Below are 25,828 nucleotides of genomic sequence, written 5' to 3'. Positions count from 1 at the left end.
TCATTCAGTAGTGTCTGAGTGGTGGTCTCTATGTGTGAGAGGGGTGTTATGCTGCCCCCTACCTTAGTGTAGCGGATCTGCAGGGCTCCTGTGTCTATCTGGGTGATGCGGGAGTCCTCGGGGGACACCACCACCCCGTCTTTCTTCCAGTGGACTGTTGGAGTGGGGGTTCCTGTTGCTATGCAACCCAGGACCACTGTGCTGTCCACAGGTACCGTCTGATTGGCTGGGCCCTGTCGGATCACGGGAGGGGGGCGTTCTGACACCACTATTCAAAAGGGAGAGGGAGAATGTACTGTTTAATACCAGTTATACTGTCGCAATCAGACCTGGGTTCAAATACTATTTAGGGTATTTCAATTACTTGGGAAGTAAATATTTCACTTTCTTTTCAAGACAAGTAGTTGAATATTGGAATGCATTTGGAAATACATTTGAAAGTATTTTATTAAAATCTCAAATAAACTGACTCAAATAAACTCCCATGCATTTAACCCAAGTTTTTGAAAATAGTATTAAATATACACTGAGTATACAAAACATCAAGAACACCTGCTCTTTCCATGACATAGAATGACCAGGTGAATCCAGGTGAAAGCTTTGATCGCTTATTGATGTCTTATGATCCCTTATGATCCCTTATTGATGTCCACTCCAATCAGTATAGATTAACGGGAGGAGGAAGGATTTAAAGCCTTGAGACAATTGAGACATGGATTGTGTATGTGTGCCATTCACTGGATGAATGGGCAAGACAAAAGATTTAAGTGCCTTTTGAACGGGGTATGATAGTAGGTGCCAGGCGCACCGGTTTGTCAAGAACTGCAACACTGCTGGGTTTTTCACGCTTAACAGTTTCCTGTGTGAATGGTCCACCACCCAAAGGACATCCAGCCAACTTCAAATCAAATCAAATTTTATTGGTGACATTTACATATTTAACAGATGTTATTGCGGGTGTAGCGAAATGCTTGTGTTCCTAGCTCCAAAAGTGCAGTAGTATCTAACAATTAACAACAATACACACAAATCTCAAAGTAAAATAATGGAATTAAGAAATAAATACAGTACCAGTCAAAAGTTTGGACACAACTACTCATTACATTTACATTTTAGTCATTTAGCAGACGCTCTTATCCAGAGCGACTTACAGTTAGTGAATACATTTTTTTTTTTTTTTTTTTTTTTTTTGCATTCAAGGGTTTATCTTTATTTTTACTATTTTTTACATTGTAGAATAATAGTGAAGACATCAAAACTATGAAATAACACATATGGAATCATGTTGTAACCAAAAAAGTGATAAACAAATCAAAATATATTTTATATTTGAGATTCTTCAAATAGCCACCCTTTGCCTTGATGACAGCTTTGTACACGCTTGGCATTCTCTCAACCAGCTTCACCTGGAATGCTTTTCCAACAGTCATGAAGGAGTTCCCACACATGCTCAGCACTTGTTGGCTGCTTTTCCTTCACTCTGCCGTCCGACTCATCCCAAACCATCTCAATTGGGTTGAGGACGGGGGATTGTGGATGCCAGGTCATCTGATACAGCACTCCATCACTCTCCTTCTTGGTAAAATAGCCCTTACACAGCCTGGAGGTGTCCTGTTGAAAAACAAATTATAGTCCCACTAAGCCCAAACCAGATGGGATGGCGTATAGCTGCAGAATGCTGTGGTAGCCATGCTGGTTAAGTGTGCCTTGAATTCTAAATAAATCACAGACAGTGTCACCAGCATGGCTACCACGATGGGAACTACACATTCGGAGATCATCCATTCACCCACACCGCATCTCACAAAGACACAGCAGTTTGAAACAAAAATTTCCAATTTGGACTCCAGACCAAAGGACACATTTCCACCGGTCTAATGTCCATCACTCAATTTTCTTGGCCCAAGTAGGTCTCTTCTTCTTATTGGTGTCCTTTAGTAGTGGTTTCTTTGCAGAAAATCGACCATGAAGGTCTGATTCACACAGTCCCCTCTGAACAGTTGATATTGAGAAGTGTCTGTGACTTGAAGCATTTATTTGGGCTGCAATTTCTGAGGCTGGTAACTCTAATGAACTTATCCTCTGCAGCAGAGTTAACTCTGGGTCTTCCATTCCTGTGGCGTTCCTCATGAGAGCCAGTTTCATCATAGCGCTTGATGGTTTTTACGACTTCAATTGAAGAAACTTTAAAAGTTCTTGACATTTTCCATATTCCATATATATGACCATGTCTTAAAGTAATGATGGACTGTCATTTATCTTAGCTTATTTGAGCTGTTCTTGCCATAATATGGACTTGGTCTTTTACAAAATAGGGCTATCTTCTGTATACCCCCCTACCTTGTCACAACACAACTGATTGGCTCAAATGCATTAAGAAGGAAATAAATTCCACAAATTAAGTTTTAAGAAGGCACACCTGTTTATTGAAATGCATTCCAGGTGACTACCTCATGAAACTGGTTGAGAGAATGCCAAGAGTGTGCAAAGCTGTCATCAAGGCAAAGGGTGGCTATTTGAAGAATCTCAAATATAAAATATATTTTGATTTGTTTAACACTTTCTTGGTTAATACATGATTCCATATGTGTTATTTCATAGTTTTGATGTCTTCACTATTATTCTACAATGTAAAAAATTGTAAAAAGAATGAAAAACCCTTAAATGAGTAGGTGTGTCCAAACTTTTGACTGGTAGTGTAAATATTAGGACGAGCATTGACTATAATACAGTAAAATACAGTATATAAATATACAGTGGGGAAAAAAAGTATTTAGTCAGCCACCAATTGTGCATGTTCTCCCACTTAAAAAGATGAGAGAGGCCTGTAATTTTCATCATAGGTACACGTCAACTATGACAGACAAATTGAGAAGAAAAAAATCCAGAAAATCACATTGTAGGATTTTTTATGAATTTATTTGCAAATTATGGTGGAAAATACGTATTTGGTCACCTACAAACAAGCAAGATTTCTGGCTCTCACAGACCTGTAACTTCTTCTTTAAGAGGCTCCTCTGTCCTCCACTCGTTACCTGTATTAATGGCACCTGTTTGAACTTGTTATCAGTATAAAAGACACCTGTCCACAACCTCAAACAGTCACACTCCAAACTCCACTATGGCCAAGACCAAAGAGCTGTCAAAGGACACCAGAAACAAAATTGTAGACCTGCACCAGGCTGGGAAGACTGAATCTGCAATAGGTAAGCAGCTTGGTTTGAAGAAATCAACTGTGGGAGCAATTATTAGGAAATGGAAGACATACAAGACCACTGATAATCTCCCTCGATCTGGGGCTCCACGCAAGATCTCACCCCGTGGGGTCAAAATGATCACAAGAACGGTGAGCAAAAATCCCAGAACCACACGGGGGGACCTAGTGAATGACCTGCAGAGAGCTGGGACCAAAGTAACAAAGCCTACCATCAGTAACACACTACGCCGCCAGGGACTCAAATCCTGCAGTGCGAGACATGTCCCCCTGCTTAAGCCAGTACATGTCCAGGCCCGTCTGAAGTTTGCTAGAGTGCATTTGGATGATCCAGAAGAGGATTGGGAGAATGTCATATGGTCAGATGAAACCAAAATAGAACTTTTTGGTAAAAACTCAACTCGTTGTGTTTGGAGGACAAAGAATGCTGAGTTGCATCCAAAGAACACCATACCTACTGTGAAGCATGGGGGTGGAAACATCATGCTTTGGGGCTGTTTTTCTGCAAAGGGACCAGGACGACTGATCCATGTTAAGGAAAGAATTAATGGGGCCATGTATCGTGAGATTTTGAGTGAAAACCTCCTTCCATCAGCAAGGGCATTGAAGATGAAACGTGGCTGGGTCTTTCAGCATGACAATGATCCCAAACACACCGCCCGGGCAACGAAGGAGTGGCTTCCTAAGAAGCATTTCAAGGTCCTGGAGTGGCCTAGCCAGTCTCCAGATCTCAACCCCATAGAAAATCTTTGGAGGGAGTTGAAAGTCCATGTTGCCCAGCGACAGCCCCAAAACATCACTGCTCTAGAGGAGATCTGCATGGAGGAATGGGCCAAAATACCAGCAACAGTGTGTGAAAACCTTGTGAAGACTTACAGAAAACGTTTGACCTGTGTCATTGCCAACAAAGGGTGTATAACAAAGTATTGAGAAACTTTTGTTATTGACCAAATACTTATTTTCCACCATATTTTGCAAATAAATTCATAAAAAAATCCTACAATGTGATTTTCTGGATTTTTTTTTCTCATTTTGTCTGTCATAGTTGACGTGTACCTATGATGAAAATTACAGGCCTCTCTCATCTTTTTAAGTGGGAGAACTTGCACAATTGGTGACTGACTAAATACTTTTTTTCCCCACTGTAAAATGAGTAAAGCAGTATGTAAACATTATTAAAGTGACCAGTGTTCCATTACTAAAGTGACCAGTGATCCATGTCTATCTATGTACATAGGACAACAGCCTCTAAGGTGGAGGGTTGAGTCGCCGGGTGATAGCCGGCTAGTGACAGTGACTAAGTTCAGGGCAGGGTACTGGGTGGAGGCAGGCTAGTGATGGCTATTTAACAGTCTGATGGCCTTGAGATAGAAGCTATTTTTCAGTCTCTCGGTCCCAGCTTTGATGCACCTGTACTGACCTCGCCTTCTGGATGATAGCGGGGTGGACAGGCTGTGGCTCGGGTGGTTGATGTCCTTGATGATCTTTTTAGCCTTCCTCGGTTGCTGTAAGTGTCCTGGAGGGCAGGCAGTGTGCCCCCAGTGATGTGTTGGGAAGACCACACCACCTTCTGGAGAGCCCTGCGATTGTAGGCGGTGCCATTGCCATACCAGGCGGTGATGCAGCCTGACAGGATGCTCTGAATGGTGCATCTGTAGAAGTTGGTGAGGTTCTTTGAGGCCAAGCCCGTTTTGTTGACGTTGAGGGAGAGGTTATTTTCCTGGCACCACTCCGCCAGGGCCCTCACCTCCTCCCTGTAGGCTGTCTCATCATTGTTGGTAATCAGGCCTACTACTGTTGTGTCGTCTGCAAACCTGATGATTGAGCTGGAGGTGTGCGTGGCCACGCAGTCATGGGTGAACAGGGAGTACAGGAGGGGGCTGAGCACGCACCCTTGTGGGGCCCCTGTATTGAAGATCAGTGTAGTGGAGGTGTTATTTCTTACCTTCACCACCTGGGGACGGCCCGTCAGGAAGTCCAGGACCCAGTTGCACAGGGCGGGGTTCAGACCCAGGTCCCCGAGCTTAATGAGGAGCTTGGAGGGTACTATGGTGTTGAAGGCTGAGCTGTAGTCAATTAGCAGCATTCTTACATAGGTATTCATCTTGTCTAGATGGGTAGGGGAGTATGCACTGCGATGGCGATTGCATCGTCTGTGGATCTATTGGGGCGGTATGCAAATTGAAGTGGGTCTAGGGTGTCAGATAAGGTGGAGGTGATATGATCCTTAACTAGCCTCTCAAAGCACTTCATTTAGTTCAGTTACCTTTTCTTTCTTGGGTACAGGAACAATGGTGGACATCTTGAAGCAAGTGGGGGCAGCAGACTGGGATAGGGAGAGATTGAAAATGTCTGTAAACACTCCAGCCAGCTGGTCTGCGCATGCTCTGAGGATGCGGCTAGGGATGCCGTCTGAGCCGGCAGCATTGCGAGGGTTAAGATGCTTAAATGTCTTACTCACGTCGGCCACGGAGAACGAGAGCCCACAGTCCTCGGGAGCGGGCCGCGTCGGTGGCACTGTGTTATCATCAAAGTGGGCAAGAAGGTGTCGGGAGCAAGACGTCGGTGTCCGCGACGTGGCTGGTTTTCCCTTTGTAATCCTTGATTGTCTGGAGTCACATACGCCACATACGTCTCGTGTCTGAGCCGTTGAATTGCGACTCCACTTTTGCCTGCTTGATTGCCTTACGGAGGGCATAACTGCACTGTTTTTATTCAACCTTATTCCCAGTCACCTTGCCGTGGTTAAATGCGGTGGTTCGCGCTTTCAGTTTTGCGCGAATGCTGCCATCTATCCATAGTTTTGATTTGGGAAGGTTTTAATACTTGACACAACTGTGGGAAGCATTGGAGTCAACATGGGCCAGCATCCCTGTGGAACGCTTTCGACACATTGTAGACTCCATTCCCCGAATAATTGAGGCTGTTCTGAGGGCAAAAAGGTGTGTGCAACTCAATACTAGGAAGGTGTTCCTAATGTTTGTTATACTCAACAACAAAAAATATTTCAAATAGCAGGCTATTTATAGGAAATTATTTGAAAATACTATTTTAAAAAACATCCAATGTAAGTAGTTGATTCGGGCCACATTATTTGAAAAGACTCAAATACACAGAAAATATGTATTTAAATAACAAAGACTCAAATACACATGGTCTAACCCAGGTCTGACCCAGGTCTGGTCAGAATAAATAGTTATCTCTATCATCCCTTCAGATTTAGAGAGAAATAAGGAATGGAGAGAATAGAATGGAGAAAATAGAATGGAGAGAAAAGAGACAGACAGAAAATCAAGGACAGATGAGATGTGAGAGATATTGAGGAAAATTGGCATGAGAAGAACACAATAGGAGTGACAGGTTGGGCAGTGTAGGGGAATAGAAATCAGATTATCCCAATGCCCAGAGCAACTGGCTAATCATTGGGCAGTAGTAGGAGCACCACGGACCAACAAATAACAAATCCCATTTAGATAGCAGCCAGCCATCACTCTCCCACTTCACAACCCAGTGGAAATAGAGGGGAAAAGGCTCTCCAAAATCAGAGGCACAGGGGAAAAGAATGGAAATACCTTGAAAACCACCAGAGGTAATGGCAGCAAGTTATTTCCATACAAATACACCATTCAAACTGCGGGGGAGGAGGGGAAAGGGGGAGAGAGGTGGAGGGGGAAGGGAGAGGGGAGAGACGGGTAGGCCTATTCACTAGAAGGAGAAATAAGGGATGGCAGAGTGAGGAGTGCTACGTAGATTAAATCAAACATGCTACATCCTTGTTTCATTTCCATTAAGTGTAATTGAGTGTACATTAAGTGGGTGACTCTCATTTCCCTGGCGCGGCTGCAGAAAGCATTACCATATGATTACCCAGAACCAATAGCTGCCACTGCTGAAGTCACCGCCATGCACAGACAACGCCTGCCGCCTGTACCAGCCTCAGGCAATTATGTTAATTAACGTAATATATGTACATAGTGAAGACACACATGCATCCACACACGCACACACACACACGCTCATACTCTCTCAGGTCAGTTTATTATAACCAAGTAGACTTTGCTGCTGGTGCTGGCTGCTGTAATTACTGTTGTAGGTCTTGGAGCCAGACTCAACATTTTAATTCTGTTTTTAATAACTGATGCAATTATCAGGATGATCATAATTCGGTTCACCAGCATGGCATTAGGGAGGAGAATGAAAGGTGTCTGTGTTTAAATATGTGTGTGTGCGTGTTTGTCTGTGTGTGTAAAAATGTGTGTGTATGAAAATGTGATTATGTGTGTGTGTGTTTTGGGGGAGGGTTCAATTGGGAAGGAGGGTATGGGCGGTCTGCATGCACTGTCACCATGGGAACAGGTGATTTGGAGCCCAAACGCCTGCAGCTGAGGGTTCCTGAAATCATTCCAACAACAATTAGTCACCAAGGCCAACAGTAACCAGTACAAAACACTGAACCATAAAGGCCACATCATCTCACCAGTCTACAGGAGAGGCTGATCTGCCATACATCCAGTCAGCAAAGCAGCTAGTAGTTATTCAGTAATTCAGCATTTTCCAATCATGGAGACACAACTCAGTCAACCAGGCCAATGGAGGAGCTTTGGTCAGTTGATTAGAGGAAACCATCCCTCCCTCCTCCCCTCCCTCACTCACTGTCAGTGACCTCCAGCAGGGCCTTGGTGATGACGGAGCCAGCGATGTTGAGGGCCTGACAGCTGTAGTAGCCAGCGTCAGAGCGCTGGGCGTCTGCGATGGTCAGACTGCCTGTCTGAGACACGGAAAGTCGGCTGAAGGGCTGAGGGGGCTGGTAGGAGAAAAGCAGGCTCTGGAGGACGGAGAGAAAGAGACAGAGTGGTCTTGAGACTGGAATTACATGTCTACGCTTGAGACATCCACTGGACATGGAGTTATCAATAACCTACACTCTAAGGATACGGTGCATTCAATACCCGTTCTTCAACATATAGGCCTATGTATCAATATATATAACTTAGATAAACTGTATAGTATCTCACATTGCTGCCCTCCCTCTGCCAGAAGATAGCAGGCTGAGGGTTGCCAGTGGCTTCACACTGGAAGGTGACCATTCTCCCAACTGCTACCACCTGGTTTCTGGGGCGCATGGCGAACGCTGGGGGCACTGCAGGGGTGGAGAGATGGATCTTGGTTTAACAGGACAAACATAGAAAAATTTTGCAAGCATTGCAATAGAATAATAAAATAAATCCTAAAAATCACATAAAATAGGATGAAATAATGACTATGTTTACCTTTTTTTCACTTAAATAGATGTATTTTATTTTATTACCCACTTACTCCCAGTTGCTCATGACAACTGAAATGTGAACTCCTATTGGAGGATTGGAGGGAGGAGAGGAGGACTGTAATGACTAATGATGTCGTGTTGCTGTCAGTGCGGAGGAGGATGACTGACGGATGACAACTTACCAGTGAAGACTACAAGAGAAGAGAAGAGAAGCAAACACAAGAGCAGGAGATGAATAATGATGACAGACACATGCGATGGCAAATGCTTACCAGTCAATCATTAAACATTTTCAACAAACACGTTGATGAATGAATACATGAATGAGTAAATGAATGGAATAAACAACAATCTGATACACCGTGAGGGGCATATGCTGCACAGAAGCTCTGTTTGTGTGGTAGAGTAACAGTCCAGTCACTGTCCAGTCACCGTGTGTTAACTATGGTTGGTCTCAGGAGGAGTGGGCTTCATGTGTGTTTAATGAATGGGACCCCACTGGAAGACTGCTTCAGTGTGTGTTTGACTGTAAATACATCTCCCTCCCTCCAACTACATTCCTCAACACTAGCAAAAACACACATGTATGTAGTTACTGTGGACATCCACACTCTCACACACACATGCATGCTGCCTCAAATAACTTCATATGCAGTATTGTATCACTATTACACTATAGTAGAATGGAAATCTCCTTTCTTAATGACACAAAGAAAAAAATCCAGAACACAGAGAGACATGTGAGACCTTAAAGAAAGGTCCAGACAAAGGGAGGAGAGGAAGGAAGGACACAGATGGGGGGGAAGACAGAGAAAAAGCAATGTTGTTGTTGTTGGATTTGGCTGTGACCTTTAAACCCCCTAACCACCAACCCTGACAGCCATGTTTCCTGAGCGGGACTTGATGAATATGTGACCATGGACATAAAAAGAGCCGGGGTCCAGCTCCCAGCATGCCGTGCTGGATGTAGTAGAGGAAGCGGAGCATCTCTTCCTGCCCCCATGCCTAAGTGTGTTGAGCTCAGACCAGACCCCCTTTACGGGCCACATGCCCACCCAGCTACAGGCTCCCACCATATTTAATTTACTATATTTCATATACTAAGAAAAAATGTAATCATTTCCATTTACTGAATACTATGCACATGGATAAGACTATGTTTCCATCACTATGTATTTCTGTGTAATATTTAGGATTTTCATTTATGTGGAGTAATATGGGAACTTAATAAATCACAGGGAACAAAGATAATTTCCTTGGCAAATGTGCGCACGCACGCGCGCATACACACAGACAACAGTGGTGGGAGTGTTTGAAAGGTTTGTTGTCGTGCTGATAGATCCACACTGAAAGCCTAGTGCTGACCCCTGACTTGCAGCATGTGTTTTATGGGGTTAGCTGGGGCCAGATGCATGAATTACCCTGGCAGGTTTATAGGGTGATTGGAGGCGGTGTTGAGGGGACACACGAGCTCTTGTGTTTGGTCAGTTGAATGGGACAGTAAAGTGAGGGTGGAGAGGTGGGATGGAGTGTGAGAGTAGGTATCTTGGAGCGTGTGTGTGAATGTGTGTACTGTATTTGTGCCGATGTGTATGTGTATGTGTGTGTGTCTCTTTGTATGTGTCGCGCACGTGTGTGTGTATTACTGTGTGTGCTCAGTAGGGTCGCTGGGACAAGGCGTGGCCTGTTCCCATCCCTATGAGACCCATTGGACCTGTTGACTCAAAGGTGTGAAAAGCCTTACATGGGAGTGTTGGGTTGAGTTACGAGGCTAGCCAGCCCTGCGGCCTGTTTGGACAGAGTTACAACCCCCCAATGAACACATAAACCTGGAGGGGAGAGAGAAGGGGATGAACTCTACTACAGTTCAGACACTCGGAGACCGGAACTTCCTCTCTCTCCCTCTGGGTGTAGAGCTAGGCCTATAGAGAGACTTATAGACTGAGGGCTTCATATGTCTGTAAAGGCTGTGGCACACTGTGAGTCTTAGAGCCTATAAAGGAGCTGAACAGTGATATGCATGGATAGGCAAGTGACCAAGGGCCATTGTGGTGAGACAGACAGAGAGAGAGAGAGAGAGAGAGAGAGACCCGTGTGGCTCAGTTGGTAGAGCATGGGGGTTGTGGGTTTGATTCCCACGGGGGACCAGTACGAAAATGTACGCACTCACTACTGTAAGTCGCTCTGAATAAGAGAGGTATAGCTGTAGAAAGAACAGAAAAGGGTGAAGCTTAAGACTTTACTTTGAGGAGAAAATACAGGAATCCAGATAATACTGTGCCAATTACTTAAAAATGTTACAAGGTGATCTGGAGTGTTGGCACTAGTTAAAGTGTGATAAACGACCTCAGTAAAAGTGTTAGGTGATGGAAAATATGCCTGAAAACATATTTGGAGAAAACCCTGTGTGCAAGCCTTGTGTTTGGAATGAAAGCAGTTTGACTGGAGTGAGGAGGCCTCCAATGTGTTTTGATTTCCACTACTGATAATGTGGCCTGGCTGCACCAATCACACGGCCAGACTGAGTCTAGAGGAAACAAGCCCTTAGTCTCCTGCCTGCCCTGTTGAATATGTTCAAACACAGCAAGGACATTAGAATGTTTGTGTTTGAGGCAGAAAACAGCTTATTCTGGTACTTGTGTAACAATGAATACTAGCGCATCTCTCTAGTCAGAAACTATGACTTGAGATACACTGAAAATACATTGATTGAAAGGAGGGGTTATAAAAAGTAAAAATGTGCTGCTCCTAATGTTACCTTCAAAGCTGCTTCTCTCTCTCTCTCTCTCTCTCTCTCTCTCTCTCTCTCTCTCTCTCTCTCTCTCTCTCTCGCTCTCTCTCTCTCTCTCTCTCTCTCGCTCTCTCTCTCTCCTTATTATCTCGTTGACCTGAACCCTCAAGTATCTCCAGATGAGATAGTGTTTGTCAGACAGTGCTGTTGTTATGTCTCATTTCCTTCAGGGGAGATCTGCTCTCCCCCTCCTCTTCCCTCCCCCTCCCCCTTCCTCCCTCTCCTCCTCCCCCTTTCCTCTCTGTCCACTGCTGGTTGGTGAAATCAGGTATAAGAGAGAACAGGAAGGAAAATTAAAAGTGTGAGACAGAAAAAAAGAAAACCACCTACTACACTCTTAGAAAAAAACCTGCTATGTAGAACCTAAAAGGGTTGTTTGGCTGTCCCCATAGGAGAACCCTTTTTGGTTCCAGGTCAGACACGGCACCAGGATAAAGTGACTAAGGGGGCAGTTGAAATGGGCGAAGGGGCAAAAGATTTTGGGGTTCTTGCATTGGAATTATATTGAATTCTGTTTATATAATCACGCTATACCACAATAAACATAAAGTTAAAATGCAGAGACTCAGCAATAATTGAGTGCTTTTGAAATCTGTAGCCTATCTCTGCTGCACTGTTTCAGCACAATGGACAGCACCCTCCAGCTAGGCCATTTTGGTAATGAATATATGCTACAAGATAGATAAGACAATTCACCTATTGACAGCCTACGTGAATGCAGCTGTACACACGTCTTACCAAAATAATGCAAACTAAATGCTGAAAGTAGTAGCCTAGTTAGTCATGCATGCAAATCAAAATACTGAATAGCAGTTTGACTTAGAATACCCGCACAACTGCAAATGCGAATGAATGCCAACAGAACAAAATCAATCTAAATTTAGGCTAGTAACATTAATAGTAAACAAACACAGTAAACAAAAGGCAAATGGAAATCCAAATAACAAAAACATAGCCTACAGCCTACTACAGTGAGATGCAGACATGCACAACTGTCTTGCCAAATAAATAGGCCTTTACAGGCCCGCTTCAAACATAGAAATTAATGCCGCTTGCTCATGAGTTCAGCAACACTTTGTGATATGGCACAATACACTTCTATGAATCAAATTGCACCCACATAATCAATTAAGCAATGCCAGCCTACCATAAACACATTTCCAATACGCACAGTTCCATTTAAAGCAACGAAAACCAATAGGCTACCAAGAAAACCATAATAGCATCTGCAGTAAGAGTATTCCAGCCACTCTCTTCCTATGAACCAGTTGCTATTAAATGAACGTTTTAGGACAGAAAACCTGCGGCTAGGGTAGGAATCTAGGCTAACCTGGGCTGGCTGCTCTGTTCAAAGATCATCAGGAACAGTCAGATGTGGAGGTGGCTGTGGAGCCATTATCCTGGCGGCGCTAGTGGAAGGGTGGGTAGGCTCACACGGAGCTAGCTGGAGCTCGGCAGCATCATCACTGCTGGGCTTGGCGGCGGCATCTGTGGTTTGAGGCTGATGCTCACTGCTCTCCTTCTCCTTTGTTTGGGTACTTTGGCAAAGATTAGCTGTTCGAGCTAGCTAAATAGGCTAAGGCTAATAACAGTAACACTTTTTACAGCTAGCTATCTAAGAGTGAAGCAGCTTCAATGGTAAACTTGACCCCACCCTTATAAATCAAAATCAAATATTACAGGCGGAGGTGTATCACATTATTCACTTAGCCTATCACAGAGATGAGAAGTGTTTTTTCTTGCTTTTTATGGAAACCCAAAGGAGTCATACCTAACTGCCAAGTGGCTTTCCATAGCCCCCCTACACAGCACAGCAGAGATACAGATTATTTTGCGCCAACTTGTCAGTCAATCAATTTTTGCTCTTTTTATATAGGGACATAAAACTAAAGGTGAGGGGGCTAAGCCCCCTTTAGCTCCCTCGTGGAGCCAGACCCGTTAAGTAGAACCCTTTTGGGTTCCATGTAGAACCCTTTCCACAGAGGATTTTACATGGAACCCAAAAGGATTTTACCTTGAACCGAAAAGGGTTATACCTGGAGCCAAAAAGGATTCTCCTAGGGACAGCCGAAGAACCCTTTTGGAACCCCTTTTTCTGTGTACACCGTACTTAGACAGCTACACCCTTCCCTCCAATTAAGACAATCTGTACGAATCTGCTATCTGTTATTCCTCTCCTCTGTTCAGACCCTAAATTAGACCCTGGTCCCCCTCTTTTCCCAGGCAGGCAGGTCTGGTGTAGAGTAGACTGTGTAATTGGAACCATGTCATTCCCAGCGTGGGACCCAGGCTTGTCTTTAATTAAGCCCTGCTCTCTCTCTCTCTCTCTCTCTCTCTCTCTCTCTCTCTCTCTCTCTCTCTCTCTCTCTCTCTCTCTCTCTCTCTCTCTCTCTCTCTCTCTCTCTCTCTCTCTCTCTCTCTCTCTCTCTCTCTCTCTCTCTCTCTCTCTCTCTCTCTCTCTCTCTCTCTCTCTCTCTCTCTCTCTCTCTCTCTCTCTCTCTCTCTCTCTCTCTCTCTCTCTCTCTCTCTCTCTCTCTCTCTCTCTCTCTCTGTGTCACTGGGCCACAGTATGGCATGGAAACTGTGTGTGTGTATGTGTGCCTGTATGTCTGTGTGTGTGTGTGTGTGCATGCGTGTGTGTGCGAGTGTGTGTGTGTAGTGAGGTGTTACTGTTCATTTCCTGCCGTCAGTCCCTGTGCTGGGGGGAGGGTCATTGTGGCAGGGAATCCCTGCTCACAAATGAACCCACTTCCTGGTGCCTCATCAACACGCCCATCTGGGCTCCTATTCAGAACTGTTACACTGATCCAGTCATGGTTAGACTGTGGCTAGTAGAGTGCTGATTGCTTCAGAACTGATATGAACCCAAGCCAAGGGGATACAGTAAATGACATAACTTCACAGATTGAACTGATAACCTAGCTCAGTCTGTTACCCTGGGAACTGCTTGACTTGACAGGGCAGGCCAGAGATCAGTGGGGTGATACTCCATGGTGTGGCTAGACAGGGTTAGGTAAGATATCCAACTGCTCTGAGAACAGCTGTCTTCTTCTTCACACTTTCTCTAACATTACATGAACGTGAGAGCAACAGCTGCACAGCATAAACCCAGTCTGCACATTTCATAGTCTGTGCACCTTTCATGTCAAACAGCAGGTATGACCAGGGTTGGGGTTAGGGTTTCGGTCGGGGGAGGTTGTACTGACCGTGTACGGTCAGTGTAGCGGACGCCTCTGCCTTTCCCACCATGTTCTCTACAACACACGTGTAGGAGCCCTCGTCTGATGGTGTTACACCACGCACACTCAGAGTGTGGTCCTCCAGGATCTCATACCTACAGACACACACAGAGGGAGAGAGAGATAGAGATAGCGAGAGATCGACGTGAGACAAACATGATGGTATGCACACTGTAATATCCTATGCATCTAATTCCATGACCAGATGTGACCCTGCATGTGCATAAGGTTTAGATCAGAGTATGTATCTATGATGTGTAAGTGTGTAATATAAAGGCAGTATAGTAGTGCTGGGCCATCCATCCGTACCTCCCCTTAGGCAGGTCTGCGTCCTCTTTCCTCCAGCGGACAGTGGGGACCGGATCTCCCCGCGCCTCACAGTGGAACTCCACACTCTCATCTGCCAGCACCATAATACTACTGGGCCTCTTCACAAACCCTGGGCGCTCTGGGGGAGGGGGAGAGCATCATCATCATCATTGCGTTCATCATTATTGACATCCTCATCATCACTATCTTAATCGTCAAAATAATCACTATTCTTTATGTTAAGATGTGCATGGCAGTCTACAGAGAGCCACCGCAGTGCACACTTTCTTCCTCCATTCCCTAGAGTTTCAATGTAGTCGCATGCTGGTTTATGTTAACATTGGCATTCTACAGTATAACATACATTTGAAGTTGAACTGAAATCTTAGCCTGGATCTTCAACCCTAGCCCTTAGAAAATAAACGTCTATACCAGGCGGTGTCAGAGGAAGGCCATAAAAATTGTCAAAGACTACAGCCACCCAAGTCATAAATGTTCTCTCAGCTACCGCACAGCAAGCGGTACTGATGCACCAAGTCTGGAACCAACAGGACCCTGAACAGCTTCTACCCCCAAGCCATAAGACTGGTAAATAGTTAGTTAAATAGTTAACCAAATAGCTACCCGGACTATCTGCATTGACGCTTTTTGCACTAACTGTTTTGACTCATCATATACACTGCTGCTACTGTTTATTATCTGTCACTGTATTCCTAGTTATATGTACATACCTACCTCAATTACATCATACCCCTGCACATCGACTCGATACTGAAAAACAGCTTCTATCTCAAGGCCATCAGACTGTTAAATAGCCATCACTAGCCGACTACCACCCGGTTACTCAATCCTCCACCTTAGAGGCTGCAGCCCTATGTACATAGATATGGAATCACTGGTCACTTTAATTATGAAACCCTAGTCACTTTAATAATGTTTACATACTGCTTTACTAATTTCATATGTATATACTGTATTCAAATTTATTCTACTCAATGCCACTCCGACATTGCTCATCCTAATATTTATATATTTCTTAATTCCATTCTTTTACTTTTAGATTTGTGTGTATTGTTTTGAATTGTTAGATACTACCGCACTGTTGGACCTAGGAACACAAGCATTTCGCTACACCCGCAATAACATAAACTAAATACAGTACCAGGTGGGCCCGTAAGTAAGCATTTCACTGTTAGTCTACACCTGTTGTTTGCCAAGCATGTGACAAATAAAATTTGATTTGATTTGATTTAATACAAAGCTTTGAGTTAAGCACCTAAAAATGAGGCCCATCCTTCACCCTCTTATTTTGATATCTCACTGGAATAAGTAGTTCCACAACTCAACTTCATTTCACTTAAACACATTTTATTTGCCTCTTTCTTATTTGTGACATGTGGATGAAAACCAATAAATCCACTTAAAACTAGTAGGGCTTGTTAAAACCAGGGCCATTTTATTTACATTGGTCCCAGAGCACATTTGAAACAAATCTGTTTCTTCAATCAGCAGTATTATTCTATTAGGCTTAAATGTTTTTACTGGGCGTTATAAATGTGTGTGCCCTGGCCAGCCGCCCAGCCCAGCTGATTCTGTGATAAGACGTCTCAGTCTGCTCTGATGGGAAGTGCTTGGAGAGGGAGTGGGGTGGGAATGCGAGGATGTGGGGTGGGGGTGGATATGGTGACAGCTTAGGAACGAGGTGGGGGTGGAGAGGGGGACCGGGGTAGGGTGGGGTGGGGGTGGAGATTGGAACAGGCTATGGGTCAGTGGTCTGGGACACTTATTTAACCTTTATTTTGACAGGGAGTCAATGCTGAGACCAAGGTCTCTTTTCCAGATAAGCCCTGTATAGCACCACAATACACATCAAAATACAATTAACACATTAAACTACACATTCATATAGACATTAAAATACACATTATTATACACAACAATACATGAAAAGGAAAACACAATCATAAATAACAGACACATTCTTCAGTAAAAAGGTCTCCTAGCAACCATCTGAAATGCCCTAGAGGCACCAATTCCTCCAATTTTAAAGTGTATTGTAGATCATTCCACACGTGAGGTGCAAGCAAATTAAAGGCTGATTTACCTAACTCTCGAGACACCAAAGGAGTCTCCAGAGTTAACCAACCCTGTGAACGGGTTTGATAACTTGTCATTTTAAATCTTAACAGTGATGTTAGGTAAGTTGGGAGTTTGTGGAGCAGGGCTTTGTAATCAAAAAGAGCATAATGATGTGATCTACGTGACTTCAAAGAAGTCCAGCCAACCTTTTGGTAAAGAATATAGTGAAGAGTAATAAAACGATCTCCTGTGATAAAACGAAGGGCGCTATGAAAAACGGCATCCAAGGTTTTAAGTGTAGAGGCAGCTGCACTTTGATAAATAGTATCACCATAATCAACAACAGGTAGAAAGGTTGACTGCACAATCTGCTTCCTGCTGACTAGAGAGAGACAAGATCTGTTTCTATAAAAAAAAATCCCATTTTATATCTTAGTTTCTCAACAAGCTCAGTCGTATGTTTTTTAACCTTTTACTGCAGTGGGCTAAATCATACATCATGTTTCTTGGTAGTCTTAAACAAATCTACCTTGAAACAAAAGCAAAAGTGTACACCTCACACATGGTTATTAGCGTAAAAAAGGACACCTGTACCCTTCTGATAACCAGGTGGCGAATCGCATCTCTGCATGTCTGGCAGACATACAGTGGGGGAAAAAAGTATTTAGTCAGCCACCAATTGTGCAAGTTCTCCCACTTAAAAAGATGAGAGAGGCCTGTAATTTTCATCATAGGTACACGTCAACTATGGCAGACAAAATGAGAAAAAAATATCCAGAAAATCACATTGTAGGATTTTTAATGAATTTATTTGCAAATTATGGTGGAAAATAAGTATTTGGTCAATAACAAAAGTTTCTCAATACTTTGTTATATACCCTTTGTTGGCAATGACACAGGTCAAACGTTTTCTGTAAGTCTTCACAAGGTTTTCACACACTGTTGCTGGTATTTTGGCCCATTCCTCCATGCAGATCTCCTCTAGAGCAGTGATGTTTTGGGGCTGTCGCTGGGCAACACGGACTTTCAACTCGCTCCAAAGATTTTCTATGGGGTTGAGATCTGGAGACTGGCTAGGCCACTCCAGGACCTTGAAATGCTTCTTACGAAGCCACTCCTTCGTTGCCCAGGCGGTGTGTTTGGGATCATTGTCATGCTGAAAGACCCAGCCACGTTTCATCTTCAATGCCCTTGCTGATGGAAGGAGGTTTTCACTCAAAATCTCACGATACATGGCCCCATTCATTCTTTCCTTTACACGGATCAGTCGTCCTGGTCCCTTTGCAGAAAAACAGCCCCAAAGCATGATGTTTCCACCCCCATGCTTCACAGTAGGTATGGTGTTCTTTGGATGCAACTCAGCATTCTTTGTCCTCCAAACACGACGAGTTGAAATTTTACCAAAAAGTTCTATTTTGGTTTCATCTGATCATATGACATTCTCCCAATCCTCTTCTGGATCATCCAAATGCACTCTAGCAAACTTCAGACGTGCCTGGACATGTACTGGCTTAAGCAGGGGGACACGTCTGGCACTGTAGGATTTGAGTCCTTGGCGGTGTAGTGTGTTACTGATGGTAGGCTTTGTTACTTTGGTCCGAGCTCTCTGCAGGTCATTCACTAGGTCCCCCCGTGTGGTTCTGGGATTTTTGCTCACCGTTCTTGTGATCATTTTGACCCCACGGGGTGAGATCTTGCGTGGAGCCCCAGATCGAGTGAGATTATCAGTGGTCTTGTATGTCTTCCATTTCCTAATAATTGCTCCCACAGTTGATTTATTCAAACCAAGCTGCTTACCTATTGCAGATTCAGTCTTCCCAGCCTGGTGCAGGTCTACAATTTTGTTTCTGGTGTCCTTTGACAGCTCTTTGGTCTTGGCCATAGTGGAGTTTGGAGTGTGACTGTTTGAGGTTGTGGACAGGTGTCTTTTATACTGATAACAAGTTCAAACAGGTGCCATTAATACAGGTAACGAGTGGAGGACAGAGGAGCCTCTTAAAGAAGAAGTTAAAGGTCTGTGAGAGCCAGAAATCTTGCTTGTTTGTAGGTGACCAAATACTTATTTTCCACCATAATTTGCAAATAAATTCATTAAAAATCCTACAATGTGATTTTCTGGATTTTTTTTCCTCAATTTGTCTGTCATAGTTGACGTGTACCTATGATGAAAATTACAGGCCTCTCTCATCTTTTTAAGTGGGAGAACTTGCACAATTGGTGGCTGACTAAATACTTTTTTCCCCACTGTATCAGTGTGGATGACGGATCACCACCTCAAGCTGAACCTCAAGCTGACCCTGGACAACACCCTGTCGTTCTCCGCTAACATCAAGGCGGTGACCCGATCCTGTAGGTTCATGCTCTACAACATTCAGAGATTACGACCCTGCCTTACACAGGAAGCGGCACAGGTCCTAATCCAGGCACTTGTCATCTCCCGTCTGGATTACTGCAACTCGCTGTTGGCTGGGCTCCCTGCCTGTGCCATTAAACCCCTACAAGCCAGCTGTACACTCCAGCGCCCCGCACGTGTCGTGCGAAAGTGGGCATCCAGCCAGGACGGGTTGTGCCGGCTCAACGCTCCTGGTCTCCAGTGTGCCTACACGGTCCAGTATATCCTGCGCCAGTCCTACGCACTGTGTTGCCAGTGCGCGTTCACAGCCCAGTGCGTCCTGTGCCAGCGCCCTGCACGTGTCGTGTGAAAGTGGACATCCAGCCAGGACGGGTTGTGCCATCTGTACACTCCAGACCTCCAGTACGCCTCCACCGTCCAGTATGTGCCTGCTCCTCGCACCAGACCAGTGGTGCGTGTTCCCAGTCCGGCACGGCCCGTGCCTGCTCCTCGCACCAAACCAGTGGTGCCTGTCGCCAGCCCGGTACGCCCCGTACCTCCTCCCCGCACCAACCAGTGGTGCGTGTATCCAGTCCGGCACGGCCCGTCCCTGCTCCTCGCACCAAACCAGTGGTGCCTGTCGCCAGCCGTTCCGGTGGTGCGTGTATCCAGTCCGGCATGGCCCGTGCCTGCTCCTCGCACCAAACCAGTGGTGCGTGTCTCCAGTCCGGCATGAACCGTGCCTGCTCCTCGCACCAGACCAGTGGTGCGTGTTCCCAGTCCAGCTCTGGTCAGCGACTCCACTCCGGAGGACGGGTTGTGCCAGCTGTACACTCCAGACCTCCAGTACGCCTCCACGGTCCAGTATATCCTGCTCCAGTTCTACGCACTGTGTCACCAGTGTGCCTCCCCAGCCTGGTACGCGCGTACACGCACAACTGGTTTGGTGTGGGGAGCAGGTACAGGCCGTACCGGACTGGATACGCACACAACTGGTTTGGTGCGGGGAGCAGGTACGGGGCGTACCGGGCTGGCGACACGCACCACTGGTTTGGTGCGGGGAGCAGGTACGGCCCGTACTGGACTGGATACGCGCACCACTGGTTTGGTTTGGTACCAGGCTGGGGAGGCACACTGGTGACACAGTGCGTAGAACCGGAGCAGGATATACTGGACCGTGGAGGCGTACTGGAGGTCTGGAGTGTACAGCTGGCACAACCCGTCCTGGCTGGATGCCCACTTTCACACGACACGTGCAGGGCGCTGGCACAGGACGCACTGGGCTGTGAACGCGCACTGGCGACACAGCGCGTAGGACTGGCGCAGGATATACTGGACTGTGGAGGCGCACTGGAGACCAGGAGCGTTGAGCCGGCACAACCCGTCCTGGCTGGATGCCCACTTTCGCACGACACGTGCTGGGCGCTGGCACAGGCCGGAGTACGCACCTTTGGGGGGGGGGGGGGGTACTGTCACGCCCTGAGCTAGAGAACTCTTGTTGGTTGGGTCAGGGTGTGAGTTTCAGTTTAAATGTATGTATTGTATTTCTATGTTTAAATCTAGTTTTGTATTTCTATGTATGGCCGGGTGTGATTCCCAATCAGAGGCAGCTGTCGCTCGTTGTCTCTGATTGGGGATCATATTTAGGTAGCCTGGTTGCCTACCTTAGTTGTGGGATCTTGTTTGTGTTCCTGTTAGGCTTGTTGTGTGTATAGCCCATAGGACTTCACGTTTTCGTTGTTTTGTTATTTTGTCAAGTGTTTATTCGTCTTAATAAATATGTACGCATATCACGCTGCACCTTGGTCTGACCCGTCTCTCAACGATCGTGACAACGATAAATCATTGTCAATCCAAATACCAAGGTATGTGTACGCAGGGACTCGTTCCATTATAGAACCATCCGATGAGTAAAGATGTAATCTATCTGAGACAATCTTATGAGAACTTGAAAACAACATGTATTTAGTTTTGCCCATATTAAGTATGAGTTTTAAATCAGTAAGGACTTCTTGCACAGCTGCAAAATTGGACTGTAGCCTTGTCACAGCCAGGTCAGCAGTCGGGGCAATTGCGTACATAATAGTATCATCCACATATTTTTTTTTTTTTTTTTTTTACAGATTGACCAATAGCATCTATATAAATAGTGAAAAGAACCGGTCCTAGTATCGACACCTGAGGAACACCTTTATGTACTTCAAGAAATTCGGACTTAACCCAATCTGTCTCTAAGATAATCATGAAACCATGAACAGGTGTCAGAGCTCAAGCCTATTGAGGGCAATTTATTCAATAAAATAGCATGATCAACAGTATCAGAAGTTTTTGACAGGTCCACAAACAAAGCAACACATTTCATTTTAGTGTCTAAAGCAGGGTTACTCAACTCTTACCCTACGAGGTCCGGAGCCTGCTGGTTTTCTGTTCTATCTGATAATTAATTAGTTGTACATTAAGTTGTACATTTACCAAGGATTCAAGAAGCTTAGCTAGTCAAGAAAGACTTGAAATGGGGCGATAAAGATCACTACTATCCACGCCCTTATGGAGTGTCAGCACAAGAGCTGATTTCCATACTTTTGGAATATGTCCTGATAACAATGTTAAATAAACAATTTAGGTTATTGAGCCAACAATGATGGGCGCTGCACAATTAAGCAGACCGGGATCAAATTAGTCAGCCCCTGTGGATTTCTTGTTGTCTATTGCTAGCAAAGCATCCAGGACTTATTTTTCGGTAAATAGCCTCAAAGAAAGCTTTGACTATAATTTCTCTGATCATTCAGCAAGTTTCCCCTATCAGCATCCAGCCCAATATAATTGTGAATAGGCTTAGAAGTTATTTCAAAGAGAGAGCCCACTGAAATAAAATTGTGATTAAATGCATCAAGGATGGCATTATTTTTCGTAATGAGGCCCGTGTCAGAATACATTTGTTGTGGCAGAGAGGAGGAAGTAGAACCCTTCAGGGATTTGACAGTTTTCCAGAATTTAGCCAGGCTCCCATTATAATCTGAAAGAGTGGTTACATATTAATCAGATTTAGCCTTTCTGATTTGTCTTACACAATGATTCCTCAGTTGCTTAAAAGCTTGCAAGTCCAGGCCTAAGCATGTGTTCCTGGCCTTGACCCATCTCTTTTGATAATGACTTCTGATAATTCCGGAGTGTACCAGGCATTCAATCTACCTTTAACCCTTCATTTTTTTAAGGGAGCATGATTATCCACAATAATATTGAAGAGATCTGCAAAAAGGCTGAAAGCTAAATCAGGTTCAGGGATAGCTGAAATACAATCAAGGTCACTAAATAAAGATCATGTAAAAAAGCCTGTTCACTAAAGTTCCTCTTTGTGATGACACAAGGCTTAGATCGTTATATTCTCACATCTCGAACACAAACAACTGGGCAATGGTCACTAATATCTTGGGCGAAGACACCAGTAGAAACTGGTGCATTCGTAAAAATAAGATCAATCAGAGTTGACTTTGAAGGATCTTTAGGGTTGGGCCATGTAGGCTTAGTCACCAGCTGGGTTAGGTTTAGATCATTACATATGTCTATTAGATTGTTTGAAGCCTGCATTTCCCAATCATAATTTAGGTTCCAGGATAATAACTTCTGATTTACTAAAAGACTCCTCGAGTGCACAAAGGTTAGCTGAGGGAGGACGGTAGACCCCTATGACAGTTATGGATACATTTTAGGGCTGTCCCCGACTTTAAAAAATCTTAGTCGACTGAGAGTCGTCTGTTCTTTCGACCAATTGATTGGTTGAAATGTTAAAATGTGTATTTTTCCATATATACAGTGCCTTCGGAAAGTATTCAGACCCCTTGACTTTTTCCACATTTTGTTACATTACAGCCTTATTCTAAAATTGCTTAAATAGTTTTTTTCCCTCATCAATCTACACACAATACTCCATAATGACAAAGCAAAAACAGTTTCTTTTAGAATTTTTTGCTAATTTATTAAAAGAAAAAACAGAAATATCACATTTACATAAGTATTCAGACCCTTTACTCAGTACTTTGTTGAAGCACCTTTGGCAGCGATTACAGCATCGAGTCTTCTTAGGTATGACGCTACAAGCTTGGCACACCTGTATTTGGAGAGTTTCTCCCATTCTTCTCTGCAGATCCTCTCAAGCTCTGTCAGGTTGGATGGGGAGCGTTGCTGCACAGCTATTTTCAGGTTTCTCCAGAGATGTTAGATCAGTTTCAAGTCCGGGCTCTGGCTGGGCCACTCAAGGACATTCAGAGACTTGTTTCGAAGCCACTCCTGCGTTGTCTTGGCTGTGTGCTTAGGGTCGTTGTCCTGTTGGAAGGTGAACCTTCGCCCCAGTCTGAGGTCCTGAGCACTCTGGAGTATGTTTTCATCAAGGATCTCTCTGTACTTTGCTCCGTTCATCTTTGCCTTGATCCTGAATAGTCTCCCAGTCCTTGCCTCTGAAAAACATCCCCATAGCATGATGCTGCAACCACAATGCTTCACCGTAGGGATGGTGCCAGGTTTCCTCCAGAAGTGACGCTTGGCATTCAGGCCAAAGAGTTCAATCTTGGTTTCATCAGACCAGAGAATCTTGTTTCTCATGGTCTGATAGGTTTTAGGTGCCTTTTGGCAAACTCCAAAAGGGCTGTCATGTGCCTTTTACTGAGGAGTGGCTTCTGTCTGGCCACTCTACCATAAAGACCTGATTGGTGGAGTGCTGCAGAGATGGTTGTCTTTCTGGAAGTTTCTCTAATCTCCACAAAGGAACTCTAGAGCTCTGTCAGAGTGACCATCAGGTTCTTGGTCACCTCCCTGACCATTGCTCAGTTTGGCCGGGGGCGGCCAGCTCTAGGAAGAGTCTTAGTGGTTCCAAACAGCTTCCATTTAAGAATGATGGTGGCCACTGTGTTCTTGGGGACCTTCAATGCTGCAGAAATGTTTTGGTCCTCTTCCCCAGATCTGTGCCTCGACACAATCCTGTCTCTGAGCTCTACGGACAATTCCTTCAACCTCATGGCTTGGTTTTTGCTCTGACATGCACTGTCAACTGTGGGACCTTACATAGACAGGTGTGTGCCTTTCCAAATCATGTCCAAACAATTGAATTTACCACAGGTGGACTCCAATCAAGTTGTAGAAACATCTCAACGATGATCAATGGAAACAGGATGCACCTGAGCTCAATTTCGAGTCTCATAGCAAAGGGTCTGAATACTTATGTAAATAACATATTTCTAAAAACCTGTTTTTGCATTATGGGGTATTGTGTGTAGAGTTTTATTTTTTAATCCATTTTAGAATAAGGATTGAATAAAATCAACTATATGTAGGCTACTGAGCTTGTCTGATGCTTTAAGCACCTCGATTAAAAATGAAGACACACAAATGACTAAAGAGGGAGCCCGAGATCAATATAGCTTAACCAGAAGAAATAAAATCCGTTCACAACGCTCCTCCTCCCGCTGCCCGTTGCTGCTGGCCTTCACAGATTCTGCCATTACGCTCCTGAAATTACCGGTATAGTATCGAGTGAAGTTGCCAGTAAATTATATCTAAATGAAAATGACACAAATCTAAAAGTAACTTCTATTGCCATTGCCAATATATAAAAGTAGTCTACATAAAGCCAACAAATAAAAACATTGCAGCCCGCAGTCAGAAAATGTTGTGATAATAAATTACATTGGCTATGCATGGCCTGTCTGCAAGGGCACATTGTATTAACTATTAACTTGGTCCAGCCAGAAGCTCCTGCTAGCAAACTTGCAACATTGTATAATATATTCTCGGCCCTCAGAGTGTCCGCTCCAGTGAGCTCCGGACAGACACAGCTGTTGGCTGTGTCAGGTAGGCAGGTAGACATTTTATGATGTTTCCACCGGATCAGAGCATGACATTTTTTCCCCCTTTCATGCTGAGTGGTTATCGAAAGGGAGAGAGCTGGAAAGATTTTTCAAATAGGCTATGTTGAAGAACGATTGTCATTCTCAATGGATGTAAGACAATCAGAAATAGTATCAGATCCCCAAATGGGCACATTTATAGGCCTACATTTGTGCGCAGGCCAGGTAGCCTAGACCTACTTCTATGTGTAATCAGGTGTGTGTCCTTACTCAAAATTGACAGGAGCGCTCCAAACAAAAGACAATTAATAAATTGACAACTCGTAAATGGAATTAAATAAACCCAAACTTTTTCTCACAAGTGTAGCCTAGGTTGTGCGCTCTGTAAACAACGTGTCCACTCCTACAATGACAACGGTATGGCTGTAATAACACAATATTGAATGCATTAACAGAAATTACCGTAACTAAACAAACATTGTAGATGAATTAACGGTAGGCTAAATGTACAACTGGTGATCCTGGTGTGCACCCCCGCGGCCTCCGCAATGGATTAGTCCACTCAGAAAGGCGTGAATCAGACAGGTGTCTCGTGTGCCATATATATTACCTTTTATATATTTGCCACTGCTCGACTAAAAAAATCTCGGTCGACCAACAGCTTATTGACCAAACAATCGACCAGTCGACTAAATGGGGTCAGCCCTAATACATTTTCCCCCAAACAAAGGCTTAAAGATAGTAGCTCACAGTAGCTT

General features: G+C 44.5%; 1 protein-coding gene across 1 annotated transcript in view; it reads right to left on the bottom strand.

The window, feature by feature from the left end:
* Nucleotides 1-25,828, bottom strand: part of LOC311142997 (roundabout homolog 1-like) — a 171,611-nt gene that overhangs the window by 20,134 nt on the left and 125,649 nt on the right. The window contains exons 5-9 of the mRNA XM_084178786.1: nt 14,820-14,958; nt 14,478-14,605; nt 8,230-8,354; nt 7,868-8,039; nt 63-268 (exon numbers count right to left, since the gene is read on the bottom strand). Coding sequence (XP_084034912.1) covers nt 63-268; nt 7,868-8,039; nt 8,230-8,354; nt 14,478-14,605; nt 14,820-14,958 — 770 coding nt within the window. The remainder of the gene's footprint in view (nt 1-62; nt 269-7,867; nt 8,040-8,229; nt 8,355-14,477; nt 14,606-14,819; nt 14,959-25,828) is intronic.

Source organism: Coregonus lavaretus (assembly GCF_964263955.1).
Source record: "Coregonus lavaretus genome assembly, chromosome: 15".
NCBI classification, from domain to species: Eukaryota; Metazoa; Chordata; class Actinopteri; order Salmoniformes; family Salmonidae; genus Coregonus; species Coregonus lavaretus.
The sequence above is the reverse complement of the archived record's forward strand: the minus strand, read 5'-3'. Positions and strand labels throughout refer to the sequence as shown.